General features: G+C 37.4%; 1 protein-coding gene across 3 annotated transcripts in view; it reads left to right on the top strand.

Moving 5' to 3' along the window:
• The window catches only part of LOC127633290 (actin filament-associated protein 1-like), a 117,097-nt gene that overhangs the window by 86,865 nt on the left and 9,858 nt on the right, over window positions 1-20,374 (top strand). For all 3 annotated transcript variants that reach the window (XM_052112295.1, XM_052112296.1, XM_052112294.1), the window contains exons 4-8: window positions 7,547-7,655; window positions 8,107-8,318; window positions 8,514-8,693; window positions 15,645-15,737; window positions 16,427-16,502. In XM_052112295.1, the coding sequence (XP_051968255.1) occupies window positions 7,547-7,655; window positions 8,107-8,318; window positions 8,514-8,693; window positions 15,645-15,737; window positions 16,427-16,502 (670 nt within the window). The remainder of the gene's footprint in view (window positions 1-7,546; window positions 7,656-8,106; window positions 8,319-8,513; window positions 8,694-15,644; window positions 15,738-16,426; window positions 16,503-20,374) is intronic.

The following is a 20,374-nucleotide window of genomic DNA, read 5'->3' as shown; positions in this document are numbered from 1 at the left end:
TAAGTGCCGAAAAACTGGCAAACCTACCACTTGGTGTCAAAATAGCATAAACTGTATTACTATGTAATAATATTACTAAGTGCACCTTTAAAATTGAGTGTTGAAAATGTGATAATCCACATTTGGCTATACATTCTCAATTTTATTGTTACCATAGTTACTACATTGTGGATTTGTATGGCCGAATAGTGTTTAAGTGTGTGCTTGAATGTAGTACAATCAAGATTGCCAACAGAGGAAATGTAGAGGTTGAAAGATTAAATGTTTGTTGGAATGAGAGTGTTCTGCTGGCTACCCTGCAATAGAGCAGTCCCAATACAATAGACCCAGACTGACCCAGACTTCTACACGACTGTTAGCACTTTTATCACACACCACACTATCATAATATACAGGCATTTGTAGTATACTGTGAGGTGAAATTGTCTGGGAGAGAGAAAGAGAGGAAGTGTGAATTACAGTTTGACACTCATGGACCCCTTTTTTTTAAATCACACTCCCTGTTTCTTATTTCTTATCTCTTTCAATCTAGGACAAGTATGTACCTTGAAAAAATACTATATACAATATATACAGTATCTCCAATAGAACACATGTCTGTAAGTACAGACATAATGATGGATGATGTTACATGAATGGGTGGAAGTGATTTTTTTTCTTGCTGCAGATACAGTAGGCTTCATTCAGATTTCCAGATCAGATCAGTGGTGGAACTATGCCTAAAAATACTTGAGCTGCCCTGGTTCCGAACGCTGCTTCAGCAAGACTCTTCACACTGCAGTTTTTGCCTGGAATTCTGTCCTCCCTTTGGGCTTAGATGCCCGGATGAAACAAAACCATAACAGGCAGTAACACAGCCTTCTTCTGTGTATAGTTGAGCAGTTTATGATTTGATGGGACATTATTGGTGCCAGGAAGGAACAGATAAATATTGATTCTGTTTTTGGGGAAATGTTAGACAGTAAACGATAACCTTAAATATTGCCTTCTCGATTTTCCATAATTAATAGTAATCACTTTTCCAGAAATGTATGAAATGTACGTGGTACTAGCACAATAAACCATTTTCTGTAGCCTTGTTAAAAGTAGGTCAGAGAAAAGTATAAAAGAGAACAGTAAAAAAGATGAAAGGAGCGTCCAAGTCTTGTTTTTGCCATTTATGTCTGCAGACATTTACATATTCTCTTAACCACCCACTCAGATGAAGAGAATAAGGAGGAGGATTTTGTCTGTTATGGTCCTTATTATATGTGAAGCTATGTTGTAATGACTAGTGCTGAGATAAAATATCCTCCTCTTCCTCAGTCAGATCTGAAACACACCCTTCTTTTGTGTGCCAGCACACAAACAATTTAATGCTGTTGCTTTTTTTGATTAAATACTGGGGGTGGGTGTTAGGCCATGCAGAAAAATCCTGTTTTGGCCAACACAAATAGTCTGCACCACACCGAAGCAAATTAGCCATTGTTGGCCTGTCAGGCTGTTGGCCTTTGTGTTATATTCTCTATTATTCTATGGCCTCCATTTTTTTCAGTTTACATCCTTTCCTGGCCCTGCCTCTTTCCATATGTTTCCAGAGCAAGTGTGTCCAAGAATCTCAGGGGAGATGTTCAAGGCTTTAGGTGTGTGTCCATAGCGTGAGTTATAGATACAGAGGGAAAATATAAGGAACGGAGGGAGTTTTTTTTTTTTTAAGGGAAAGTTTGGCAGTTAGAGTGAGAGAGAGCGTCATTCACCATTTAAGAGTTGAAAAGATTAATCTCTGTGATTGAAGGAGTTTGTGTTATTTCTTGGTAAGGTCTAAACATAGAAGGCCTGATCATAATTGCAATTTCATAAATGTAAATACCCCTTATAAAATCTGTAAGATGTTACACATTTTTAAATAAGAGAGATTATGAAAAACATTTTTTTTTCAGTACTGCCCTGAAGAACCTACAAAACAAGTATATTCAACAAGTCTGTGGCATGGGGGGCATGGTCATGTGTCAGTCTGCGGGATAGAGATAGGTGTTCAAGATCATTGTGAACCAGGTGACGAACCTTACCACTCTCTCTCTCCTGCAGACTGACACATGACCATGCCCCCCATGCCACAAAGTCAGAATAATGACTGAAGTTACACAAATGATTCTGTTCAAAATTGTACACACCCTTGGCTCTAATTTAGCCTTCTCGAGCATCAGTGACTGTTTGCAGCATTTGTGATAGGTGTGTATGTGTCCCTCAATTGCCATTTTGTGGCATAGCTGTGTCTCAACATCATTGAGCCACTGTGGGAGGGAACTCATGCAAAGCATGCAAGGAAACCAAATAACATTTTGTACTTTAAGGCTTTTTTTTTGTCAAAAACAGTGGACAGCTTCATTGGCAGTTCACTTCAGGGCATCATGCACAACTGTCACAAAAAGATACAAACAGTCACTGATGCTAACAACACAGGATATTAAGTGAATGGTATTGTGGCAGGGCGGAGGGCGGGGCCAGGTCGTGATCCTACACACCTGGTCCCGTATTAGGCCTTTATCACTCATGGAGGCATAATTAGCCTAATATGGGACCGGGTGTGTAGGATCATGACCCGGCCCCGCCCTCTGCCCTGCCACAGGTATGTTAACTTTCGAAAAGGATAATTTGTGTTAATTCAGTTATTATTTTATCTTGTGGAGTATGTGTAAACTGTCATTTCAAATAGCTTAATTAGGGTACTATTCAATAAAATAAAGAAAAATTATCATCCCTCTTATAAAAAAAAAGATTAATATATTGCAAGTCCTGCAAGGGGTATGTACTGTAGACTTATGAGCAGATCTGTACTTTGTGACAGGGAAATGGAGCAAAACACTCAGCACAAGTGAAAGCTCTTATCTATTGTTCTTTTCCATCTGCTTTACATTTTCTCCAATAGATGTTTCCTCCTGCAGATGTATGTATATTATTATAATTTATATGTTTTTCATATAAATAGTTCTTCATGTTTTGTGTTATTATTCTACCTCATTGTGGTTACCATGGTGATAAAGTGTTCCAGGTGGCAACCTTGATTATTGGTCCTTCTTTCTCTTAAAAATGTTTTAAGTCCCCCCACCTGAAAAGCACTGGAAAATTACAGCTTTTTCTGTGAGCTGAAATGAAAGAAAAAGAAAAACAGACAGACTTTCCATGGGTAGAGAGAAAAAAAATTCGAAAGTGAAAAGCGTTTATATGACTTTGTCATCAGTCATAATTGTTTACATGCAGTCTGTGAATTGAGGGAGGCTCTGGAGGGCCCATGTTGTCATGACAACATCAAGTTGTCACATGTGCTGCCAGCCTCCCAACTGAGACCCAAATCAGATGGTCTTAAACACATTTTAACATGCACACCCATTTGCGCATATACACACAATTTCTCCAAACATTTTAATTTAAAAAATCACACACGCACTCTTAACAAGGTTATATAGTGTGGTAATTGACCATAGACACCAGGGGTCTAACCAAAAGAAAGTGCGCGTGTGTGTGTGTGTTGGGGGGGGGACTTGTTACGAGGACTTTTTTTAAGTTTACAAACTGGTAATTACAAAGGTATTATGCTACTAATGTGGTTTAAGGGGACATTTCTTGTGTCCCCATAATTAAAATTGCTTAAAAAACATTAAACTGTTTTTTTATTAAATGTAAAAATGCTGAAAGTTTTTTGTGAGGGTTAGTTTTAGGGGTAGGGTTAAGGGATAGAATCTATATGTATGTACAGTATAAAATCATTATGTCTATGGACAGTCCTCATAAGGATAGCTGTACCAACGTGTGTGTGTGTGTGTGTGTGTGTGTGTGTGTGTGTGTGTGTGGGCACAGATATTGAAGACAAAGGCTCACATACTGTATGCTGCCTAAACAGGCCACTGCTTGCCGTAGGCAGGATTCTATTTGAAACCTCCAAAGTGACTGATTTGGTATGTTCTATGTATGCTCTTATACACACTTGTACTTCTCACACTAAGGATACAGGTGACTCAAGTCACAATTAATTTATATAAGAGATGTGTCCTAAATTATACCCTATACACAATACACTATGCACTCAGCCATGTTGCCGCTAGCTTTAGCATATTAGTTGAACACTTATATCACAAATAATTAACATATTGGTGTGGGTGGGGGGGGTGAAGCATTCAAATGACATTGGTAAGGTGCTGGCTTCACTAAAGATTCATTGTTTGCCACATTGTCCATTATTTACAATAGTTTTTTCAGACCAGCATCACAGCCATGCAACTCTGCCCTTCCTCAACCTACGGCAAGCCACATTCCACACTTTGACTATACGGTTAAAGAAGGACATCATCCGGGTACTTGTACACTCCTTTTTGTTGCATTTTTAGAGTTAAACATACTGCCATAAAATAGTGCAGAAGTGTGCAGTTTGGGACACACCTAGAGTTTGGTGTTAGCATGTTGTTAACCTCTTAACCAGCACCCCTATTTTTGAGAATTTTCTGAAAATGACATACCCAAATACAAATGTCTGTAGCTCCTAAACCATATGGTCCACATTCATAACTCTGATATTTTTTTAAACTAGACACTTGAAACTTTGTTACCCAAGAGTCATATTAATTCAAAAGTAGCATAGGAACAGAGTAAAACAAGGTCAAATTTACATGAAAGTGACTCACGATTTCTATGAATGAACTTCATTTAGGGAAAAATGTATCAGACGTTTATGTTAAAGGCCTGAAAACACCATAAAGATAAAACTGAATGTCTGACCATGTTCTGATTCAAATTTGAAGATGATACTCCCAAAAATGTAGTTTCTGTAAGCTTTTATTCAGGGAAAGTCTAGGTGTCCTTTCCAAAAGGCCATTTGGAGACTCCAAATGGACATCTGGTAACCAAATGACATAAGGAGTAAACACTACATACTACGTACATGTATATCAATTCAGAACTGTTCTGCTCATCAAACCACACAAGAAAAAATGATTTCAGCACAACATTTTAACATTTTAACAAAATACTCTTTATTTTGAACAACTCTGATAGCAAAAACAGTGAAACAAAAAAAACTCACTTCATGTATGCATTTCAAAAGTGATCGTTTTACAACTAATTAATAAATTATATAAAAAGAAAACAACATTTGTAATTGCAACAGTGTTTTTTACTCAAATAAATTACAATAAACTGATAATTATAATAAATATCCAATTACTAAAGAAAAAAAAAAGCAATTACAGTATTTACAGTATTTATGTTGATCCAAGGCAGTCACTAACAAGGTTTGTTACCAACTGGAAACCAAAGCCACTGAAAGACAGGAAAGATAAAGTGTGTAAGCAAAACAAATAAAATTACAACACTGTATGCATGTGTGAGTACTTATGTTTGCTCCAATGGCGCCGAATCAGAAGACACCCACTGCAAAAGAGAGAGAAAGAGAGAGCAAACAAGCAGAACAAAACCAAGCAGAACAAACAAAGTCCAAATAGAATAAATGCATATGATAGCTCACTATAGCAGGAACAAACAAAACATTTATTCATATACACCTAGAACTGTAATCTCATATCTTGCTAGTCTTCTCCACTGTAATTTTATAATCAAAACCATCTTCACCTGACTTCTTGTAATCCTTTCCTTCCATTTTTGTTATATTATATGCATCATAAATATAATGTGTGTGTGTGATATAAATATTATGTCTTTATGTATAATATACAGCTATCACCTAGCTACTCGTGTAGCCTCGTGTCTTTGCTAGTCATTTTATAATCAAAAACATGATATGAACAGAAAAACTGCCAATACTTCATAAACATAAAAACTCAAGCCGATGTGTTTCAACTTACCGATCTATCACGGGATCGAGTCCATGGAGAAACATCTCCTCTTCAGCCGAATCGACACTCGACACCGTGCTCTCTCTGTCTAAGATGTCTGTTTCTGCATCTTTCTGCTGTTCTTCGTCGCTACTCCTCATTACCTCCTCCAAAACACTCTCAACACCACAAAAACTCCTCTTCAGTCGACGATCCATGATGTAGATTGTTAGATATAATGTTAGAATAAATCCGCGTTGAAACGAGCTCCGTGTAGCAAAACAATGGTAAAAACTGTGCGCTGCTAGCGTAAAATGACGAAGAGCGCACGAGTGGACGCACTTGTATTAGACCTATGTATTAGACAGATCTTCTGAGGTAAACTAAGCAAACTGTCAATCACTGCAATCGTGTTTTAGTTGGTTAATACTCCCATCCATCAAAATTTTGCTGACCAGACATTGGGTGGCTTTTATCCAGTCAAAAACCGAGGTGCGAGAGTGACAGGTCCACGAGCCTGTTGTTGCGCTCCCTTCATATTTTGGTCATTACAGAGCCTGTGATTGAAGGAGAGAAACAGGGAATGGCTCATTTTATCGGAAACAGTCCAAACTACGGGGAGAGATGGTTTTTGAACATTGGAATACAAATTAGAATCGATATTTCATTGAAAGTGAACATGATGGATTACTCTAACTGGAAGCGCTCATGAAAACTGAGGAGGATATTTCGTTTTTTTCCCTATTTTTTTGTTGTTTTGGATTAAAAAGTGGGATGCATTTTGAAGAGTAGACCCTTACATTGAAATGTATGCTGGTGTTTCTTGGATTCGTCCGAACTGATCTGAACCATAGGAGATGAAAGATAAGTATTGCCGTTCATTTTGTTCATATTTACAGGGTCGGTCTGTCAGCATTTAATTTAACCCTTTCCTCTCTGGTGTATTGATTGCAATAACAAGTTCAGAACGTGATTCTTGAGTGTTTTAGCTTTCAAATGATGCATAGTTTATGATAGTTGATTGAATATTTGTTATAAAACAAAGGTAATAAAATTATAAACATGCCCCCACGGCCCGCCCACGCCCCCCTGCTGGTTATGAGGTAACACAGTGGTATCTAATAAGCATACATTTTAAGAAACTCTAACACGCATTAAAATGCACATCTACAAACTAAATGTGAGTATAGATTGATAGGTATTGCTTTTATTTACTACGGTTGTTTTTAGCAAGCCTTTCAAGCCTTGATAGAAGTTAACAATCTCATTTCCTATTTTATATTTGTTCGTTTTTGTCTCGTTCATGTCTGTCTTTCTTTAACCTATGATCAACTGCACTTTTACCTTAAAATCCTACTATTTGTAATTTGTTTTGATTCTTCACGTTCCCTTTTGCCTCTTGCCACAGATGTTGATGCTGTACACCTTTGGTTGATTTATGTTGGTCCCACTGTGATGTGCTTTCTTCTGGGGCAGTCCAACAAAGCTGAAAACAAAGATGTCAGTGCTGTACAAATAGATAAACTCCACAATAGACTTCAGATCAGCTGTATAATGCCCTGTTAGTTATTTTCATATTTTAGCCTTTGAAGTTTTATGATTGAAAACATTCACTGGAGCCAGTGAATCTGTTAGATCACAAATATTTTTTGTCCTGACAACAAAAAGAGCACTGTAATCCAGCAAGCTAAATGGTTGAGCTGACCACTTTTTCTTTCTCTCTCTTTTCCTCTACCCCAAAGCCTCCAGACAATGGGCCTCCTCCTTTGCCGAGCTCCTCTCTTCCTGAAGGTTATTATGAGGAAGCTGTACCGCTGAGCCCTGGGAAAGCCCCAGAGTACATCACCTCAAGTGAGGACACACATTTTAACATTAAACTATTATGTATGCATAGTAGTATGTAAAGTATATTATGTTTTTTTCTTGAATACTCGATTCTGATTGGTCAGTCACTGTATTCTGCATTCAAACATTTTTCATATAATGGCTAATAGTCTATATGTCTATAAATAGTCGATAGTCTATAAATGGCTATAATTGCTAAAATTTATATTTTACAACTGTCCCTGGCAACCATTCATCTACTTTCTTGTTTCTCGTAGACCTCTGCTGTTTCTTTTTTTTTTTTTCAAATAATGAAATATTTTCAACTCATCAATCTTTCAATTACATTTATTGATTTCATTGGTAAATTGCCATGAAATAAGCAAGATAATCCGCAGTTAGTTAGTCATTCATTATCTTAAAATGAAAGAAAAAGAAAAGTCAAAAAGAAAGAAAAGAAGTCCCAATTATTTTTTAGATTATGACTCTGATGCCATGAGCAGTTCGTATGAGTCGTATGATGAAGAAGAGGAGGATGGGAAGGGACAGAAGATGCATCACCAGTGGCCTTCTGAGGAGGCATCCATGGACCTGGTGAAGGATGCACGAATCTGTGCCTTCTTGTTACGAAAGAAACGATTTGGACAGTGGACCAAACTGCTCTGTGTCATAAAGGAAAACAAACTGTTGGTGAGCTCACATAAACACTGATAGAAACACATACACTATCTTCAATTTCTGCAGGATCTGCTTAATTTGTGACTCAGTGCTCGCTTTTAGCAAACAACAATGATTTCTTAGGAAATTATTTATAGCTGAACAACTTACTTAACTTGACTTGGTTAGCTGAGCTCTTTCTCTTATGTGTCACTCTCCTACTTTCAGTGCTATAAGTCCTCTAAAGACCAGACTCCGCAGATGGAGCTCCTCCTGTCTGGTTGCAGTATTACTCACATTCCCAAAGATGGCAAGAAAAAAAAGCATGAACTGAAGATTGTCCATCAGGGTGCTGATGCTCTGGTGCTGGCTGTCCAGAGCAAAGAACAGGCTGAAGAGTGGCTTAAGGTAACCAGATCAATGCTTAGAAAATGCTAGACATTATTCTGTGTCGCATGCATGTCAATGCAGTGTTATATGATATGCTTTTTTGTTCATTGGATTGTGCAAGAAGATGAAAATCTGGAGCAGCTTAGACCCCGTTTACACCTGGTATTAAGATGCATTTTTGGTGATCGGACCAAATGCAAATGCATGTGGTCAATGCTAAATACAGGTCTAAACGAGGTCTAAAATGTTTTGTGATTGGGTCACAAAAAACACATTTAAATGTGGTCAAAATCACATATGACTGCATCACATATGATATGTAAATCTGTCCAGATTGCGAATGGGCTGCAGCGAATCACCACCCATCACTCATCAATGAACCGCTGCGCTAAAATAAGAGTTTAAACTTTGCCGTTATGAGCGGTTTAAAAGGAAATAACCGTCCATTCAGAAAAAAACTAAACGGACACAAACACGAGAACTTCACGGATTTTCAGTGTGTCTAAAATCAACATTCAGGAATTTATCAGAAGGACAAACTTCTGCTTAAGGTTAATACAGGTAATCCACTAAAACCGCAGAAAATTCTGTTCTAAATGTTTTTGTGTTTAGATTACATTTCAGATAAATCTGGGAGAAATAGCGCACAGTTTTTTGTGTGTTTTTTTTGCTCTTTCTTTGTCTTTTCTGATATGTTGCAATTTAGTGTCATGCAGTAACACACTGACATACGTATTAATGTATGTTGACTTGAAACAGAGTCCCTCCCCTCCAAATCCGATCACAGGTGGTCACAGGAGATGCATTAAAGCGATCAGGTTTAAAAAGTGATGTGCCTCATCTGACCATATGTATTCATATCACCCGAGATGCATCTTAATACCAGGTGTATACAGAGTCTTATTAGCAGGTTAATGACCCTGCTTATGAAATCAAAATTTACATTTTGTGGCTATAAGTTTCTGCTGGTTAGCTTTCAGGTCATCTATATGATAGTGTACTCATAGTTGTTATTAAATGTTTAACAATATATGCGTTTAAAATTTTTATTCTGCATTACACAGACTTTTGTCCAATCAGATGCTCTCTAGAATGAGAATGTCCCTTCCTCTAATACCACCTGCAAATATTGACAATCTTCAGGTCAAATTGTTCATTGTCTGTGTTCAGCTGGGTTTTTTAGGTTAAAAAAATGTGTGCCATGTGGATACTAAATATAACAATAATCTGTTTTTCTCTTCGGGACATCAATATATTTACACATTTTATGTCAGGCTACAGTTCATTCCACTTCCGCTCATGTTTAGTGTGAGCAAAACATCTAAGAAGTGTTTATTGGTCTCAGCTGAAAAGATTCATTCAGTGCCTCCTAATGGCTCTGAAGATTGGACTTGTTGATAACTTGTTACTCTAATAGTTTATTGTATGTCTGTTTAAAGCTATTTTGCTCTGCATCTGGTTTTCACAAAATGAAAAAAAGTGCATAGCATCTCCCTGAATGTCCCTGGGCTCTTGTGTGAACAATATTCGAATATATAACCTGAAAACAACTTAAACTGCACAAAGATCATCAAGACAAGCTGCAGTTAACAGAAGATTGATGGAAATAGCTCACTGCTTATGGCTCAGTTTCAAAAGAGAGCACCAGTTGCACCCCTCCCAGTTTTATGAAGACAGGCATGTTTAAAATTATTATACATGTGTGCCATTTGAGATTTTCTGATTCTGTTACATGTTTCCATGTGGTAATGAGCTTCTGTTGATTTGCGGGAAGGAAGGCACGTGCAGTGACTTCAAGCGGGCATGGACGTCAGACAGTGCAAATATACAGCTCTGGAAAGCAACAACAGCCGTTATTGCTGTTTAGGAATGGACAGAGTTTGGCGCTTTTTGGTCAGGTGTCATTTGTACTAAAAACATACTGGAGTAATTGATTTTAGCTTGGGATAAACAGAAACCATCCTACCATGAGGTGCTTTGTTGTATTCTGTTTCTTTCATGCAAACACACTGTATATCCAACAACTCTTTCAATCAAGGGTGCGCAAGGACTGCCTTGTTCATGCCGTTTTCAGAATGATTAGAGCTAGAATAAAAAGCACATTCACTCAATCTTCTAGATCATTAATAAATCAGTAAATAATTTATTCCACTGAAACACTCCTTTTGAGTTGAGGTTGTTATTAGAACATGGCTCGGTTAGGGTCCTGGGTAGCTCAGCGAGTATTGACACAGATTACCACCCCTGGAGTCGCAAATTGGAATCCAGGGTGTGGTGAGTGACTCCAGCCAGGTCTCCTAAGCAACCAAATTGGCCCAGTTGCTAGGGAGGGTAGATTCACATGGGGCAACCTCCTTGTGGTCACAATTAGGGGTTCTCGCTCTCTGTGGGGTCCTTTGTAAATTGTACGTAGATTGCGGAGAGTAGCATGAGCCTCCCATGCTGTGAGTCTCTGCAGTGTAATGCACAATGAGCCATGTGATAAAATGTGCAGATTGACGGTCTCAGAAGCTGAGGCAACTGAGACTTGTCCTCAGCTACCCGGATTGAGGTGAGTAACCGCACCACCACAAGGACCTATTAAGTAGTAGTAATTGGGCATTCCAAATTGGGAGAAAAAGAAAACCAGTTAAAAAGTTTAGGGAGTTTTTTGGATATTGGGTTGCCATAATGAGGAAAGGCTTGATTTGTTGATCTATTTTATACTTCCAAACATTCCATTTGCAAATAGAATAGAATAGAAGAACAGGGAGCCCTGCAACAGATGGCATGACCCTAACAGAGCCCCCACTAAACAGTGGGTCAGTCTGGGATTACACGAAAAGAAAGAAGTAATTGAGACAGCCAAAATAATAAAAGAACTGTGGTGAAATCTCTAAGACTCTTAGAAACATCCTATATGCCATCAACCAAGAAAAACTGTGCCCAGGTGTAAGTAGGAGAATTGGTGCTGTTTTGAAGGCAAAAGTATTCACACCAAATTTTGATTTAGCTCTTTTTCTGTTTACTGGACTTTGTATGATGTTACTTGATGAATGAAAACTATCTATGTCATAATTGTTTTTTAAGAAATCCTAACTTTGAAAGTTCCAGACATTAATAACATGAAAAATTACTTTTACAATTTTTATGGACAATACAGCTTCAAAGATTTCTCAACAAAAAATCCTCCACTTGCATTAATGACAGCTTAACAGATCCTTGGCATTCTAGCCGTCAGTTTGTCCAGATACTCAGGTGACATTTCACCCCACACTTCCTGTAGCACTTGCCATAGATGTGGCTGACTTGTAGGGCACTTCTCACGCATCTTACAGACTAGCTGATCCAACAAAAGCTCAATGGGGTTAAGATCCATAACACTCTTTTTCAATTATCTGTTGTCCAATGTCTGTGTTTCATTGCCCTCTCTAACCTTTTCTTTTAGTTTTTCTGTTTCAAAAGTGGATTGTTCTTTGCAATTCTTCCCATAAGACCTGCACATCTCAGTCTACTCTTTACTGTTGTACATGAAACTGGTGTTGAGTGGGTAGAATTCAATGAAGCTGTCAGCTGAGGACATGTGAGGCATCTATTTCTCAAACTAGAGACTTTGATGTACTTATCCTTTTGTTTAGTTGTGCATCTGACCTTCCACATCTCTTTCTGTCCTTGTTAGAGCCAGATGTCCTTTGCTTTTGAAGACTGTAGTGTATCTTCAGTGTTTGGCAATTTCAAGCATAGTATAGCCTTTATTCTTCAAAACAATGATTGACTGACGTTTCTAGAGCAAGCTGTTTCTTTTTTCTCTTTTTTGACCTAATATTGACCTTAAGACATGCTAGTCTATTGCATACTCTGGCAACTCAAAAACAAATGCAAAGAAAATGCAAAGCTTCATTTAAAGAAACAAATAGCTTTCAGCTGTATTTGATATGATGGCAAGTGATTTTCTTGTAGCAAATTATCAATTTAGCATGATTACTCAAGGATAAGGCCTTTCTAGATTTGATAAAAAATGACATTTTCAAATAGTGATGGTGCTGTTTTTTATATCAGGAATGTCCTGACTATACTTTAATTAAAGTACAAATTTCCTTCCGCAATAGCAAAATCTGTACATTATTCCAAACTTTTGGCCACCAGTGTATATCACTCGCTTTTGCTCTACTGCACAGATAATTCAAATGTAATTATTCTTGTATTGTACTTTAAAAGTGGGAGCCTGGAAATATGACATATTATATAAGAGCCATCAGATGGAATAATAATAATAATAGCGTGTACTTAATATTAGGTGATAAGGAAACTTTTTTGGTCTTTAATGGAACACATCATGTCTTCAAATCGTGGAGCTTTATGCAAGGCCAGACACTTGTGTGGTCCATTAATGCTTTATCCAGTGATTGTTCACTAATTTCTTTTTTTTTTTTATAGACAGTTCTGGCCTGCTGTAGTCCATGACTCACTTTTAATTGTTTTTAGTGTTTTAGTGATTTTTTTGTTTCTCTCTCTTCCAGTCTTTATTTGAATAGCTCTCTCCTTGTAGCTCTTCTTTTCTGATCCTCTGGACAGGCCTGGGGAAATTCCACCTCATGTCTTTCTTCTTATATTCTTTATTTTTCATCATCTGACTCTCCTCTACTCTGGGCTAGAATGGTAAGATATGGAGTGTTTTTGTTCACTCGTTTTCTTTATGCTTGTCTGCAAGTATAATGAATGTATTTTCATATGACCACTTTGTGATGTAGACATTTTCATTCCTCCTGTCACAAAAACCCACATCCTGCTTTCTGTTGTCCACTGTTGTAGCACTATATCGGGCTTTGAGAGTGTAGGTGTGTGGGTCAGATTTTACCTACATTGTGGGGACCAGTGTGTGTGTGTGGATGTATTAGTTTGGAATTGTTAATGACTGCCTGTGCTGAATACTGGTCATTAGCTTTGCTTTTCATCATTTTTTATTGTATCAGTGTTTTTATTAAGCAAGGCAGATGGAAGTACACTTGAAATAAAATCTGTCTCTATCTGAACACTTTCTTAAAACACTCATTGATTTGACATTTTCACCTCAGTTTGTTTGGCATTTAAGACCACAGTCCTTTTGTTGCATGTATGCAATAGTTCTTCATATTAGCTCTTTAAATGAAAATATCTAAATGGAAATATATGTTAATGAGAGCGTATTAGCAGAGTCCTTAAGATTTTCTCTCAAAAAAGATTCTTTTTGACCAAGCGTATCCCAGAAACCCACTTCATTGCAGTCAAAGCCAAAGAGCGAGGCCACAGCCTACAATTTCCCTGTGAGCCCAATTATACAAACCGGTTGCCAAACCCCAACGTGCTGCGTCAAGTTACGGCAGAACTCAACTTAATTTAGAAGAACTCAACAAAAGGGATATTTGGTTATATATTGGTCTTTGGCATGAGGGCAGATTGAGAAGGGGCAGAATAGTGTGTGTGTGTGTGTGTGTGTGTGTGTGTGTGTGTGTGTGTGTGTGGGAGGCAGTGTTTGAGGGTAAATTCCTCTGTTTGTGACGGCCCTCTGTTTCTGTCTGGTTGACTCTACACCGCTGGCTTTGGGTTTCTGGGACATAACCCACAGGTCAAGTGAGGTCACGTTGGTATGTGGCGGCGAGGAGTCTGTGCAGTCTGGAGATCTCTGGATATCTCATTCAGAGTGAGTGCACAGCACACAAACGAGAGCAATGATGCATGGAACAGCCTTCCAGCTGCCTTCTGCTGGTCCAACTGCATGTGACGTGCAGAATCCATTTGAGTGCATGTGCATGGCATAACATGGACAGAATGAAGAATTTTGTGGGATCTGTTTGATTGGCTGCAAAGAAAGCTTTTGATTGACTATTTCACATTAATGGAAAATATCAGGGAATTACATTGGTATATACAGGCCTGGAAACGTAATGGGAAATAATAACATTTTTCATAAGTCAAGGGAATTTCCATCGTGAATGTAATTTTTTGAGGTGTTTTTCTAGTATATTTTGTTATAGTTTCAAGCTCTGAAATGATTATACTGGTATATAAAATATATCAGAAAATATATCTGGACATTATTATTTGAGTGCAATTTCTAGTATAAAATGAATTTGAAAATCTGTATCAAGTAATCCAGAAATTCATCAGTCAAAAGGTGTGGAAACCCTGCAATTAGTGATGCTCCCATGCAATGTTTAGATCACCTAATAGAAATAACATTCTTTAATATGTAAAATTGTTACTGTAATAATGTCAGTTTCTTTGAGAAATTGAAAACAAGATTTCTGCACAGTGTTATGCTTTAGGTATTATGGAATGAGCATCCTCATTCAATGTGGAATATTCTAAGTTTATTTCAACCAAAAATTTAAAAACAGCTGCCATTTTCTCACGCCCATTGTAATGGAGGTTGGATGTTAGAGGTGTCTCAAGGAGGGAAAATAGATATAACTCACATGAGAAGGAGACACATGAGACAAACAGGTGTTAGCATTTCAACCTGTATTTAATAAAATGAGTCACACAAAATAAACGGAAAACAAAAAGAAAATACAAGTGGAGAGCAACTATCTCCTCACGTCCTCCATTTTACACACCCTTCTCTTACTCTCTCTGCCTGCGCTCTCTCTGTGCAGCTGTATCACACCCCATAATTACCGTAATCCCTGTAAGTGACCATTACACTATTCCTTACCTGCGTGACTTACTTTCTTTTGAGGAACACAAAAGGAGGTGTAATGCAGAATGTTAGGGACCAACAGCTTCAGTCACCATTGACCTTCATTGCATGAAAAAGATGCTATAAAAGTGAATGGTGACTGAGGCTAACACTCTACCGAACATCTACTTCCTTGTTCCATGGAAGATTGTAAGTCAAACAGATTTGAACAGGTTTGGAATTTACATTTTTGGGTGAACTATCCCTTTTGAGGTCCAAAATTTCTCCCTGTGATATTTGCAGTTTAATTTTTGATCTTTCTTCCCTTTAAGGTGATGAGGGAAGTCTGTTGTAATGGAAACGGAGCAGTGGACTGTGACAGAGCAGGATCTGGATCCCCTGTTCACAAATCAGAGCTGGAAAAGGTGCAAACCCATAACAATATTTATGTATAATACTCGTGTGTGTGAATTTATTATGCTTGCACCATACATGCTGGTCTACCTACATGCAGGTTTGTGAGTATGTGGGGCAGCGGGTATGCATGCCAACTACACCACACCTCAGTTCCCTGCACAGGCGCCTTCTCTTTGTATTCCTGCTTAGTAAATCTGCTGCCAGGGCATGAAGGGCTATTAAAGCTGCATGTGCATACCAAATTCCATCTTGCCACGGATGTTTGAAAAAGTGAAATAGATCTGTGAGGAAATGTGATCTTATCTTGTTTTATGAACACATTTTTAGTATGCTGTCACGTTATTTTTGCTGTGGTCCACATTATGTGCATGTTGCACTGGTTTATGTGCACATTATGTTTTTAAGACAGCTCTAAGGGGGTTTTAATGTCAATCCTCTTAAACTGGCACAGCAGGCATGAGCCTAGTCTAATTATTCACACTTAATTCTAAACATATGCTCACTGATTTTTGTTTGGGTAGACTGGAGAAGTTTAAGAGTATGCACTTTAGTATACAATGCCTGAGTTTCTTTAGAGCCTGTCTATAAACAAATTGTCAGTAAACATAAAAATTAATGCACTTTTGTTTGTGCAGTTCTTTGTCCATTCTTATGATGTAATGAGTATTTACTACATAACTCCTCTCTTCTTATGCAGAAGCTGTCCTTTGATAGACCCAGTTCAGATGGAGAGCCCTGCCATGAAAACGGCTTCTCAGATGGCAAAGATCCAGGCAAGCCATTCTTCGTGTTTACTCCTTTTGTTTGGTCCCAATCAGTGGAGACAGAGTTTGCAAAGTATTCCTAAGTATAAAAGTAATTGATCGATAAAATAAGGGTTTTGACCGGATTAACTGAATTGCACTCAGAATTCTGTCTATCAATTACAAAACAATATTTATTCTAGAAGTTCAAGCGACACCAACAACACTCTTTATTTATTAATGTCTGGAGTAATCATTGTTAAGTCCTGAAGTGAACTTTAAGTAATTTGTGCATAAACTATTTTGTAAAACAACAGTGTTTTGTTCATCATTTAATTTAATCCCATGAAGTTGTTTATTTGATGTGAACAATTTCATTGTTCAAACAGTGCCAAAGAGAAAAAAAGAGACCCTTTTTAAGTAATCTAATAGGATTATTTATCCAGTATTTACACCACACAGTCTCACTCTGGGATTTAACTTTTCAGGACATCTGTTTCAGGTATGTGGAATTCCTTTTTTCCCCACTTGTTTTCAATTTAAAACAGAGCACTGTCTTTCCTAAGACATGTTGGAAAAGAAAATTGCCTAATTTGAACAGATTCCAAGACTGTTGCATCTGTAAACCTGTATGATTGATTGTTCTGCCTCACAACCACAATAACTGCTGTACTATTTTCAGATGACTGATGGCAGCTGACCTGATAAATCTAAAGAGATTTGTGTTTGTTATGTTATATTGTAGTTTTAATAATAGTTTGTGTATAAGTGTGAGAATATGGAAAGGTACTGAGTAAAGGATTACAGGTCAGGGGTGCTGCAGAGGGTCAGTCAAGTATTGTTTGATCTCAAACTATATTTTGTGGGGAAAAAAAGTACAAATATAATAATAGCTTAAAGATCTAAAGTGTTAATACACAATAAAATGTGTTAAGTAAAAAAAGTATATGATTTTATATCTTTATTTAAATAATGGCAGTAACGGAAATAAAGTACAGTATGTAAAAACACTAATATAGTACTATTTTAAATAAATATAGCTTATATTAACTATATAAGATTAAAATAAAACACTTTATTTTATACAATATATAACAGTTTCTATATCCATCAAGGGGTCTTTTACCTGAAAAGGTTCTTGCTTCAGATTATACAGCTGTATATCTTGTGAACTCCTCAACTTTAGTTCATCACAGATGTTTAAAAACAACTCTTTGTTGCTGTCTGTAACAAAAACCTCTGATATTCCCACATCACATCACACCAGCACCCAACTGCTGCACCTCTTCGATGAGAGGAGAAAGAAGGAAAAAAACGAAAAGAGCCATGCAGATTAGTCAAATTCTTTCCAGCTCTCGTAAGTGCCGAGACTGTGAAATCAAATTAGCCTGATCACAGAATTTCCCCTCATGATATAAAGAAGAAATATATATGTACAGTATAAGTCCTTTAAAAGAGCCAGTGGTTTTTGCATCTGTAGTTTTGGTTTTTGCCTCATGCCAAAAGGCTGCTGCACAGAGACAGATAAACTTTAGAGGACCCTGTGCTCAGAAAGGCTTAGTTTTAATTAAAAGATCCGCCAACTAAGATGTAATTTTCTGCCATGGAGCTTAGACCAAGTCAAACCTTCTGAAGGGTGAGAGTTTCATTGTCTATTTTCTGTGACTCTATGTTTTATTTATCTTTGTGCCTGTCTGTGCTGCTTCTTGAAGCAAAGGCCTATTGGAGAAGAAGAAAGAGCATGTAATTTGTTTCAAAGTTAAAAGATTCTACATATTTGAACCCAGACCAGATCTCAAATGGCTGGTTTGCTCATTTTGGCCTCCTTTGGTTTGGAATAGTATGTGACCTGGACAATTTTCTGTAATGTGTCCTCTCACTATCTGTGCAGAGTTTTTCCACAAGAGTTTTTGTTTTCATACCACAACATTAACCACCATGGATCACACTCCTCACTTTGTCAAGGGAAATCATCAAAACAACTTTGAGAAGAAATGGAGTGGATTTCACGCACTGTTTAGGAATTGTGTTATAACTCTGGTAGTTTCTCTGGAGACATGTCATTGTGTATTTAGCTTATTTCTTTAAGGTCCATAAGAATTGAGGATTGTACTAAAATTATAAGTGAACAATAATTCCATCTAGTTCCATTTACTTATTATTCTACATTAATTTCACTGGCTGCATAGATTCCTCATTGTCCATTATTCAGTTTTCAGTTTTTTCATGAAATCAACCCCACAAACAATTATTTTTTCAAACCCATCATATTATAGTTGCCATTCAAGTTACAGACAGCAGTAACTACACACAACAGACGAACAATAATAAATAGACAATAAATACAACAGGGAAATAAAATAATAATAATAATTGTAAGACCAATAAACATTAATTACAATATAAGAATCCGTTTGAAATATTTAAGAAACGAATGGCAGCTGAGACAAAAACGTTTTTAAGTCTAATTGTCAGATTATATCTGTGGCCAGATGGAAGCAACTTAAACTCCTAACAGGGGAATTTACTGGAACTTCTTCACTGACTTGACCTTGACAAACATGTTAAATCATGGAAGGTCTTTTTTGGAAGGAATTTTGCTGCACACTTTAACAATGCTCTTCAATCAATTTTTATTTTTGAGATTGAATGACCTGTTCCAGCTGATAAAGGAAAACAAGAACATATTCAATAAAACAATTTAAAACATTTTCATGAAGGGGTTGTCAACATTTAAACTTATGAAAAAAGTACTTGCTGATGGGCTTTCCTGCACATAGCATGGACATGTCATCAATTTCAATGCCAAGATATTTATACTGCCACACAACCTCAATGGCCTGATCATTAATCACTGAAGGAGAGATGACCATAGGATTCTCCCTTAAATCTATTATCATCTCTTTATTTTTAGACACATTAATGTCTAAAAAGAATGACTTACACCAGTCAGTGAATTCTGACATTACAAGACCATTATCAGAATCCTCACTGCTGAGGAGAGGCACGATCACCAAATCATCGGCAAACTTTATAATGTGACACCTCTCATATTGGCCCTGGCACTCATTGTATATAAAAGAGGTGAAAGGTGGCACCCCTGGGGCGATCCGGTGGAGGAAAAAGGAGCATCTGACATGTTAACCTTCACACGTTGTGACCTTTCGGTTAAGAAATCCACCAGCCAGCATATCAGGCCAGGATCAACATTGTTTATGCTCTTTAGCCTTTCTGCTAAAATGTGAGGCAGGAGACAATTAAAAGCTGAGGAAGAATCAATAAAAACGAATCGTACAAAGGTCTATGCACCCTCAAGGTGCGTAAAAATTATGTTTAATAGGGTGCCTGTCGCATCATCCACACCCCTGCCTGACCTGTAATTGAAGTGGTTTCTACCAGCACGTTTCATCACATACATACAGGTCGTGGAGGGGGCACCAATAATCCTCTCAGCAGTCCTGACTATCAGTTGTAGTTTCCTTCTGTCTGATTTGGTGGCTGAACCAAACTTTATGTTCGGTGGCCTTAACTACCATGTACTTAATCATTTGATACAATGTACTTATTATATACATACATTTTGTTGCATTGTAATTACATTTAAAGTACTTGCATTTAATTACATTTGTAGTTACACTGTTAAGTTTACCCCCAACGTATACCCCAAAACCTATCTCTAACCCCTAATTGTAACCCTAACCATACCCTAAGCCTACCCATACCTCGTCCTCAGTAGCAGTAAATGTGGGAATTTTGCAGAATAACATGTAGTTACATAGTAAATACATAGTCTTATATGTATTTAATGTTAGTACATAGTAGTTAAGGCCACCTAATATAAAGTGTGACCCCAACAGTTGTTCAGATGTTTACAGGACAGACTCAATGATGGCCGAGTAGAA

This window comes from Xyrauchen texanus, chromosome 40, assembly GCF_025860055.1.
Source record: "Xyrauchen texanus isolate HMW12.3.18 chromosome 40, RBS_HiC_50CHRs, whole genome shotgun sequence".
Lineage (NCBI taxonomy): Eukaryota > Metazoa > Chordata > Actinopteri > Cypriniformes > Catostomidae > Xyrauchen > Xyrauchen texanus.
This window is presented reverse-complemented; position numbering and strand designations above follow the sequence as displayed.